This window comes from Fusarium fujikuroi, chromosome FFUJ_chr09 (genome assembly GCF_900079805.1).
Source record: "Fusarium fujikuroi IMI 58289 draft genome, chromosome FFUJ_chr09".
In the NCBI taxonomy this organism is placed as follows: Eukaryota; Fungi; Ascomycota; class Sordariomycetes; order Hypocreales; family Nectriaceae; genus Fusarium; species Fusarium fujikuroi.
Genome location: NC_036630.1, coordinates 2,478,302 through 2,488,564, shown reverse-complemented (window position 1 = coordinate 2,488,564; position 10,263 = coordinate 2,478,302). Strand labels below are relative to the sequence as shown.

Here is a 10,263-nt window from a genome sequence, read left to right as displayed (position 1 = left end):
TGTGAAAAAAGCAACACTGAGCTGAAAAGTCGATCACCAAAGATGTTAGTGATAAACATGACATTGCAGGAAACAAGGCTCGCTCGGACCCAGAGAAACATGCATCATCCTTTGAGCTCTACATGGATTAGACGTTCAGCCGTGAAAACGAGAGAATCAGCCGTAAAACACAACTCACAGTGGCCGTCATCAGCTGACCTGTATAGCCAAGGATTCTGCAGTTGTGGCATAACAACTATTGTCTGTAGGCGTTAAACAAAGTTACCAAACATTAACAAAATCTCGTTAAAGCAAAGATTACAGGGACACAAGGATTGGGAGGGGGCCAGCCTCTCGTGTTCTGGGGGGACCAATTGAAAGTCATGGCGCCCTGGATCGTCACAACGGGCGGATAGTTTTTCCCAGGTTTGATCAGCCATTCCCCGCAAATAAGCGGCGGTAAACTTTGTTTCTCGTGCCGTGATGTATTTCTTGATGGGCGTTTTTCTTCTCTCCTGATGCTAGACCTGCAGGTGAGATTTGGGCCCAGCCAAGCTTAGCTGTAGCGATTGAGAATGCAACATGAACCAGGATTTTATTTTCCCCGCACCTGGGCCAGACCTGAAACGTCACGATTAGTCAATGACAATCTGCTCACCTCAAGGTGAAGTGTAATCGAGTAGAAATACGCGGTTAACGGTCTGGACATCATGATCAACACTGAGCTAAAATCAGGCCAAGACTGTCCCCGCGATCGAGCTTATGGCCCTAAGCTTTTGGACAACAGGGGTCCCTTGTCTAGGACTTGAACTGTAATTCGCGTGAGTTGGCGGGCCACGGCCACTATTGAAGCGACACGATGTTTTTTTCTTGTCTCTTGCGTCGGACCCTCGGGCGGGGTTGATGAATTGATGAAACGAAACGAAGCGAGACAAGGTCTGAGAAGAACAAGATCGACCGAGCATAGCAAACATCCCTTGCATATCGGCCATATCCAGCTATTTCCACCACCTTCCAATGCTTCTTGGCATACATACAAGGGCCCCTCGCCCTCCATCGGTTGTCGGAGACGGAACGGTCGGTCGCTATCCCAATCTTCCCCCTCTTTAGGTGGACCACCAGCCAATACCAAGAAAAATGTGGCTGCATGCTTTTCTCTGACTGGTGCCAACCCCTCGCAGCAATGACATGTTTCTCTGTGGCTGCAGCTCTCGCTATATTTACCAACAGCTGCTTTTCTGTTTCACCCATGCGTGGCTGCTCTGTCTACCAATCAATGCACTCCTCGTATGTGAAAATGTCCCCCTTTTTTCCCGGGGCCTCGTATTGAACAAGATCGGGTCTTTCCAGACTTGGCGAGCTTGGCCCAATTGATGAGATTCGGATCTATGTACCTCCGCGCGCATACGCTTGTTTGTGCCGGGGACTGTTCAGCTCGTTGGCAAAAAACAAATACGTGAAGAGAATAGTCCTAGATCGAGGCTCCGAGACATCCAGGCCCTTGACAGGGATCCATGCTTGTCTCACCCAACCTCACCTCTTGATCGCGTCTATTTCCTTTTTGCCCCTGGTGAGTTGTCCGTGTGTGAGACCTAAGAATACTGTCTTCCCATCAACCTGCATTAGCCAGCCTTACGGTCAACTTATTTTTGCCTTGGTGCTTGCGCGGGGAATGGCCCCAACTTGAGCCTCTCCTCCAACGAGATGTTGCAGCTTCAACACCATCTGCAACTGCAAGACCTCGTATTTCTCAATCGGTGTGTGATGCAGCCAGCGCATCCGCCCCGGGCGTGGAAAACGCCTTGTTGCGTCACAACTGCCATTACTAAATCGTGACACTCACATGAATGAATGTATGCTGTGCTACTATCTATGGGAACATCAGACCAGACCTTGGGTCCCATTCGGCTCGTCGCTCTCCGTTTTGTGATGGATTCAGCCGACCGTCCACTCACGGAGATTATCTAGCATGTCACTGGAGCCTGACCCACCATTTCCAAGACACCCAGACGAGACAGAATTAGAAATCACGGCACAAAACGCTAATCTGGATCAATCACGGCACAAAACAATAGCCTGGATTAAGTTGTTACTATCAAAGTCTTGTCCGGTCTAGAGCCGGCTCTGCCTTCACGTTGCAACAAGTAAGCATAATGTTGGGCCTGCTCCATGTCCCGTGCTGTCATGGTTTGTCCTCAGCCCAACCTTGTCGTGCCCCTGTCCTGCTGTGTCCGCCTTCCCTGTTCCTCGGGCGTGGTATATGCAACCCCCCTGGGCCCGACAGCTGGCATCCACAGTTGAGGCTGGCCATGGCATGCATGTCACACTGCGAGAGGAGGATCCGGTCTAAGAGAGAATTTAGCTTTGGGACTATTGCCTTGGAGCATCATGTTTCCCAAAGTAGCATGAGCTGACTTCCTATCTGGATGCTGGGATTATCTTGGCTGAGGATGGGCACCTAACCATCAAGATCTCGTATTCCATCTGCAGTCAGACATCTCCTACTTAAACCTCATGATATCCTCACCAAATTTGTTTCTGTCTCTTCACTCTCAAGTCAAGAAAGGCACCGGTCTCTCAACCCGACTGACCTCCTCCATTCGCTCCCCTTCTTTCGTTTTCACCCCAAACCACTTTCGTTGCTGAAAGGCCTGCAGTTGCCTATCATGCATATCAAGTACCTCCTCATCAATCTTTTCGCCCTGACCGTCTCGGTCAAGGCTCTCCCCGATGCCGACAACGACTTCGGTCTTGAGGCTCGGGATGACTCCGACACTCTTGTCCAGCGCTGGGACTGTGGCCATGACGCCAAGGAAGTCTACGGCAAGTGTGTCTGCAACGACAAGCAGCTCACCTGGAACGGCAAGAAGTGTGTCTGCCCCAAGGATACCACCTGGCAGTATGGCAAATGTGTGCCTAACAAGCCCACTTGCCCCAAGCCTCAGGTCTACAACCCTCACTCCAAGAAGTGTGAGTGTCCCTCCGGCACTGAGTGGAAGTACGGAAAGTGCATCCCCAAGTGCCCCTATGGTCAGTCCTATGACAAGGACCAAGACAAGTGCGTCTGCCCTAAGGGCACTGAGTACAAGTACGGCAAATGTATCCCCAAGTGTCCCTACGGCCAATCCTACGACAAGGATCAGGGCAAGTGTGTTTGCCCCAAGGGAACTGAGTGGAAGTATGGCAAATGCATTCCCAAGTGCCCTGAGGGCCAGTCCTACAACCAGCACTCCGGCAAATGCGAATGCCCTGCTGGCACATCTTGGAAGTACGGCAAATGCGTGAAGGACTGCCCCAAGGGACAGTACTACAACCAGCACAAGGACAAGTGCGAATGCAACAAGGGCACTGAGTGGAAGTATGGCCAGTGCGTGCCCGTCTGCCCCAAGGGTCAGGAGTACAACAAGTGGTCTCATAAGTGCGAATGCCCCAAGGGAACCTCTTGGAAGTACGGAAAGTGCATCAAGGACTGCCCTAAGGGTCAGAGCTACAACCCTCACTCCAACCAGTGTGAGTGCCCCAAGGGAACTGAGTGGAAGTACGGCAAGTGTATTCCCAAGTGCTCCAACGGTCAGTACTTCGACAAGGACCAGTGGAAGTGCGTCTGCCCCAAGGGAAAGATCTTTGAGTACGGAAAGTGTGTCTGCCCCGAGAACCAGGTCGAGAAGTACGGCAAGTGTGTTTGCAAGGATGGCTTCAAGTTTGAGTACGGCAAGTGTGTCCCTGAGTGTCCCAAGGGCCAGACCTACAACAAGCACACCAAGAAGTGCGAGTGTCCCTCCGGCAATGTTCTGAAGTACGGAAAGTGTGTCTGCCCCGACAACCAGGTTGAGAAGTACGGCAAGTGTGTCTGCAAGGACGGCTTCAAGTTCGAGTACGGCAAGTGTGTTCCCCAGTGCCCTCAAGGCCAGACATACGAGCACGGCAAGTGTGTCTGCCCCGCCGGCAAGGTCTACAACAAGTGGCACAAGAAGTGTGAGTGCCCCGAGGGCAAGGTCGAGGCCTACGGCAAGTGTGTCTGCCCCAAGGGACAGATCGAGCAGTACGGCAAGTGCTCGTGCCCCAAGGGCCAATACTACGACCGCTGGAGCAAGTCTTGCAAGTGCCCCAAGGACCTGAGCTGGGACGGACACAAGTGCGCCTACGACTGCGGCAAGGACGCCGAGTACAAGTACGGCGGCTGCGTCTGCAAGAAGCACGACCAGGTCTTTGACAAGAAGTCCAAGACTTGCAGCTGTAAGAAGGGCTGGTACTGGGACCAGCACAAGGGTGCCTGCAAGAAGGGCGGTTACTAAAAGGTGTTGAATTCAGCGAGAGACTGAAGGCGATAGCTGCTTGGTGGAGGACAGCCCGGAGGACCTCTGATGAATCTCATGAGATTGCCTTTAGCTTTGGCTTTGGCTTGGACATAGCACGTTTACTTCGCTGGACATCTTCTTTACACTCCTTATATACTTTACTTCATAGTGGATAATACTTAAATCAAGGACATTGCGGATCACATCTTTTGCCCTCGCTTCAGTGACTTGACTCTTCACCATGGTCGACTTGAGCTTTGTGACTAAGCAAAGAAATTACTGCTCAGCTTACACCATACATAACTGGAATTTGGCCTCGGAAGAGGATAGAGGAAGAAAAAAATTGGCTAGAAAGCTAAGGGATAATGAGTCAGACACCAACAGACCCCTTCAACCTCACGCTTAATACCTATGCTACTAGTTGGCACTATCAGTTGAGACATTGCTCCAATTGAGCTCCCCGATTGAGGAAACTTTGCGCTGAAAAAATGAATGATGTCCTCGGGGATCCGGTACTTGACAAATACCGATGCTGGTGTATACCCCCTCGGGCACGGGATGCACGCCACTGACCACAGCTTTGAAGTCATAGGTCAAGCATTCCGTTCGACCATCACGTATTGCCCGATGCGACTTCTTTCACACATCCATTCGAGACACCGGACCAAGCGGCTCACGCATAACAGGCTGGTGCGATGAAGTTATCCGCTTTTTGACGTTCGAGGCTCTAAAAATGACCCATACTTGTTGTGAAGTAAGTGTCACAGAGAGCGCAATAAGTGGTGATGATGTTATTTATTGACTCCAAGTATAGTTCTCTGTTATCAATAGGCCGGATATATCATCAGAGCAATATGAAGTGCTCATGAATTGTGAGCCAGAAAGGTAGCAAAAGATCAGAAGTGATAAGTGAGAACAAGAGAACGTCGCCCTTCTAGAAAACTTGATGGAAGAATTCATAGCATACATGATGCACATGAGTCTATCCACAACTTCTCTCGAGATATTTGTCAATAGTTATTGGCGGCATCGCATGTCGGATATCTATGCCGTTGACCTCAAAGAGATCAAAGACAAAGAATTGCTTGGTTGGCACCAAGACCTGTAAGTGCAGTCGTTCTAGAATTTCGATTCCATTACAAACAGTTGCCAACTTCCTAGAAAGATGTGTTGCCGGACAGGGTTAAACTTTTGCTTGGAGAGGACTTCAAACTAATTGGACTGCAAGACCTGAAGTCAAAGCCGACGCCAGTTGGCAAAACATCTCTCGACGAGAAGTTTGAGTTAGTCGGTGAATCTTTGGGATTTCTTTCTTGCGAATCGTGTCGTTGGATCAGCGAATGAAGTTCTTTGTTGTATATATAAAAAAGGATTGATTCAGGGGAGACATTTTACTCGAAATTCAGTACCAGAGAGACTGGAGACCACATACTTTAGCTTTGGCAACTCGTGATATGCTACTACGTATTGTAATTGTGTTAAGGGTAACTATTATTTCTTATACAAGGGCGGGTAATATAAACGATGTAAAAGCTTCCAGTGATCCCTCTGTTTATGGAATAAGTAAAGACTAACTAACCTTGACCAAGGGGTAGAAAGGCTATAGGCCAGCTTGAGACTAGCTACGAAGCTCTGAGAAGAAGAAATGTATTTCAGTTGGAATCGATGGAAAGCGTTGAGACCTGTTGTTTCATGCGAAACAAAATAAAAAGGATGCACCCAAGATCAACTCGCCGAAGCGATCGTGTATTGTACTAATTATCATTATGACTTGTTGCCTGTTGGGCCGTCTACGTGAAAGTCATTCTAATCTTCCAGTATCTACTTGCACCGAGAACAATTGAATCTATTGAACCCAGCGGTCGATATCATTTGACAGATACCACAAGCAGAAATGCTCCCATATCCATAGCAGCTTGTCGTCAAAACGATCCCAATAACGGTCTCAACTTAGTCGACAATACAACAAAAAGGGGTCTTGAGAATCGAATGCCAGTTCACACTCTTTTAAGAGCAGTGGACGACACCATCACTGTGAGTGTGGCACTCCTTGGGAGCCTCCTTGGTAGCACTGGGCTTAGCAGACCCCGCCTTAGTAGGAGTCTCCTTCTCCTCAGCCTCACCAGTGCATCCCACACCAGGAGCAGCAATGTCGTAGGCGTAAACGTCAATGGCGAAGTACTGAAGAGCATCACTGTCGATGACGCTCTTGGAATTGTCGGTCTTGGCGAGTTCGATGGCTTCGGCGTAGTCCTCAGCGAAGTGGTCGACGATACCCTCGCTGATGGTAGGGACGTGGAGGACGCGGTGAAGGAGGTCAGTGGCCCAGAAGGTGTTGAGCTTGGATTGGGCGACGGTGTATCCGAGACCGCAGACAGAGTTGAGGCTGCGGCGGATCTCGAAGGAGCGAGGGCAGATGACGGTCTCGGTGGTGGCGTTGTCACCTCGCCAGTGGCCAGCCCATTCTACAATTGTTAGTGACATACTCATATAGAGGCTATGGGATCAACTCACGATCCTGGGTAGCGCAGTTCTTGTCGGGGTCATCGCAACGGAAAAGCATGCCTGCCTTGTTGGCGTTGATAACACGATCACACCAACCAATAGGCGTAGCAGTAGACCCGTTACCAAAGTACTTCTGCTTGAACTCAGACTCATTTCCCCATCGGAGGAGATGATCCTTTGCATGCTGAGCTAGCTGAACAGTCTCATCCAGAGCATCGGCCAACTGGCGACGGAGTGTCGCGTTGCAGGACTGGTGGATGGGATAGTCCTTGGTCCAGCCCTCAGACCAGTCGTACACGCTGTTGGTAGCGGTGGTCTTGGGGGCAGACTTTGTCGTGCTGGTCTCTGCGCGACCGAAGATGGGAGTGGCGGTTGCTGCTCCGAGGAGGAGTGCGACGGCGGTGGTCTTGAACATCATCTTGACGGTTGATTGGGGATGGAGAGTAGTAGCTCTGGGATTGGCGGATGAGGCTGAGAGGCTGAGGAAGCAAGTGTTATGCAGGAAGTATTGGGTGATATTTATACAGCTCTTCTGCGGTCCATCGTAGCATCCAAGTTCCCAGATTCTGTTAAGAACCAGCCATCCACTACTGAAAATCCTTCATACCCTTGTCTTGCCATGTCTCGTGGGGGCTCATACAAGGTTTGACGGTTGAACCGGTCGATGCATTAGCAAACAGAGCCCGTCAAGAGATTTTCCAGTGGCGTCATATCCAAACATTCAGCAAATCAGAACCCAGTAGTATTTGGTAAGGCTACTGCTAGTCTCGGTGTTTTCTGTCTTGACATGTCTATCAGGGTTCTTGTTCCCACTGCGCGGTAACTATCAAGGTATCTTGGCACTAACAGTCTGTGGATCGGGACCCAACGCTTATTCTCAATTAAGGTAAATAATATGCTTAACCCACCGCTGCAACCTTGTTGGTCAGCTATCCTTCAGTCTCTGTGCTCTTGCGTGAACTGAGTCCCCCACGGAATATACAATACTTTGTCTAATGGCGCGTGATCGGTGAGATCGTTTCCATGCACGGTGAGGCATTTTACACTGGTTCGGCTCGCGTTCCCCGACGAGTTCCTGCATGAGTTGACATTATTTGTGATTTTATACGCTGCTGCCATTCTATTCACGGTTTTGGACCAGCTAGTTGCCCAACATCGCCGGCGTCGTGGTTGGGGGTCCACTATTGGCCAAGAAACCTTGAGGCTTCCAGGACCTCCAAAAAGGTCCTCATCAAGACTAGGTTTGGTCTTGATACGGAAGACTGGATGGAAACTGGCCGGATTAGGATATGTGAGCCTCATTTTCGTTTGACTGCATCTCCGGGTGGATGAGACATGTTTCGCCGACAACGCCACGGCATAGTTTCCCGTAGCTTCGCGCCAGCCGACCCCACGGCCAGACATGATCATTTCAAAGTCAGAACCACCACACACTTTTCACAATATCTTCAATTGTACATAAAAATTCATCTCATTTCTTTGTGAAGTTTTGAGTCATTGAAACTGCGCGTCATCCCTACTTTACGCTTGGCTATGCCTTCTCCAGATCACTAGGCCTCGCCCATAACCCCTCCGGCTCAGCACCTTTCGCAACCCTCAACAACTTCCTCTTCTCCCTCTGCTCATTATAAGTATCTAACCACTCCTTTGAGTGCCCAACTAACGGTTCAATCTTGTCACTAACGAGGCTAGAATTCGCCCAGTCCAGTAAATCCCTCACATACTCGATCTCTTCACCATCTCCCGCCAAACTATGAAACTTCCTCCCACGTCCCTTGCTCGCAACACGCTGATCGTATTCCTGTCGTAGAGACTGAACATCGGGTAGAGATGTTTTTCCAGTGAGTACGCGAGCGAGAACCTGTGCTTGGAAGTCGAAAAGAGAAAAGGTTGCAGTGTAATATGGTACTCCAATGAATGAGAGGGTTGGATCCTCGGTGTAGAATATGTCTTTGTGGAGGTTATGCACCATGTTTCCCTCAGACGTTATGAGAATATCTCGTGTTGCGTTGTTGGCGGATACATCGTCGCGATGATACTGTGCCAAGAAGGGATATGATGTTAGATAGCCGGTTGCCAAAACGACAGCATCAACATCGTCGACAGTGTTTCCGTCACTCAAAACAACTCGACTCTTCACTCCCTCGGATTTTTCATCCTTTTCCAGCACAAACCTCTCAATCTCTCCAACATGCTCAACGCTCCCAGGAAACATCGAAGGTGGTAGATCAAAGTCTCCGCCTCTAGTACTCTGAATAACCCTCTTCGCGGTCTCACTAGTCTCACGGCAAACATCATACGCCGACGCACCCCCACCAACAACTAAAACAGTCTTTCCTTCAAACTGCTCCGGGCGGCGATATTGCTTCGTGTGGATAATATCATCGCCAAAGTGAGTTTTCCATTCAGCAAGACCAGGAGTATCCGGAATGCGAGGTAGGTTATAATGGCCCGTTGATACCACGACAGCATCAAATGTCCAATTGCGCTCGACGATTCTAGGCTTGCCATTTCCCTTGAGAAGAGTTATTGTTCGGATATCCCAGTGGTTATCATCGTCGCTCTTTTTGACGTCTTCGACACGCGTATGGAAAACTGTTGCATCGTCGACGCCGAATTTCTTACTAAGACCCTGGAGATAGCTTTGGATATTTTCATGACCGGTGATATCCTCAGTTCCCTTTGGCCATGGACCAAGATTGCTGTAGAGAAGACTTGTAGGGACGTTGTTTCGGAGACCGAAATAAGCGGGGCCGGGAGGAGAGAATGCGACGTCGAGATCGTTCCTGTCTTTTGCCTCGAGGGGATGAGCAGTACTTCCGTCTTTGGTTCGACTGGATGAGAACTGCCCTGGGAGTGAAGTCACATAGTCGCCGGCAGAGGGTTTCTCGCTGGGGTACTCCGTCGTCGCTGCTCTCGGGTCATAGTGCCATACTCCAGATGTGACGCCAGATCGCTCGAATACAGTGACGTCGGCGCCTTCTTTGAGGAGATATGCTGCTGCGCAGATTCCGCTGACACCGGCACCGATTACTGCCACTTTGATGTCGGGGCCGAACTTGGCTGGCGCTTCGGGTGAAGGTGATCGATCACCGTTTAGGAAAGGACTCATGGTTACAGTATCGCCGAAACTACCACTGCAGAAACGTAGTCGACTAATAATGGTACCTGAGTTGTTGATTATTTGGAATAGGTAAATAAGTCTCTTGGGGATTGAGGGCTGAATATAAAACCGCTCAATTTCACTCCATCAACACGGTTTGATCCGGAACATCCATCGAGTGTTACGACTATCGAGACATCTTGTCCGTTTTTGACTCTCTTATCTCCGTTTCAATAGTATACCTAATAGTTCTCCCTTATTGTGTGCATTTCCCGACCGTTGACAGGTCGATAAGCGTCCCGTATGGAACCGTTGAGCACGCCATATCGCGAATTATGTCACAAATGGTATAGCCCAACACTGTAACGTTTGACGTCA

At 49.7% G+C, this 10,263-nt stretch overlaps 3 protein-coding genes; 1 reads left to right on the top strand and 2 right to left on the bottom strand.

Moving 5' to 3' along the window:
* Positions 1 to 2,645: 2,645 nt before the first annotated feature.
* FFUJ_09374 (uncharacterized protein) lies at positions 2,646 to 4,274 on the top strand (the record flags this gene model as incomplete). The annotated part of the gene is made up of 1 exon (XM_023568731.1): positions 2,646 to 4,274. The coding sequence occupies one exon, from the start codon at positions 2,646 to 2,648 to the stop codon at positions 4,272 to 4,274; it is 1,629 nt and encodes a 542-aa protein (XP_023435882.1).
* A 2,010-nt stretch (positions 4,275 to 6,284) lies between these two features.
* On the bottom strand, positions 6,285 to 7,200 carry FFUJ_09375 (related to S.fumigata Asp FII; the record flags this gene model as incomplete). XM_023568730.1 has 2 exons in its annotated part: positions 6,285 to 6,742; positions 6,792 to 7,200. The coding sequence occupies 2 exons, from the start codon at positions 7,198 to 7,200 to the stop codon at positions 6,285 to 6,287; spliced, it is 867 nt and encodes a 288-aa protein (XP_023435881.1).
* Positions 7,201 to 8,313: 1,113 nt separating this feature from the next.
* FFUJ_09376 (related to monooxygenase) lies at positions 8,314 to 9,894 on the bottom strand (the record flags this gene model as incomplete). Its single annotated transcript, XM_023568728.1, has 1 exon — positions 8,314 to 9,894. The coding sequence occupies one exon, from the start codon at positions 9,892 to 9,894 to the stop codon at positions 8,314 to 8,316; it is 1,581 nt and encodes a 526-aa protein (XP_023435880.1).
* Positions 9,895 to 10,263: the final 369 nt, after the last annotated feature.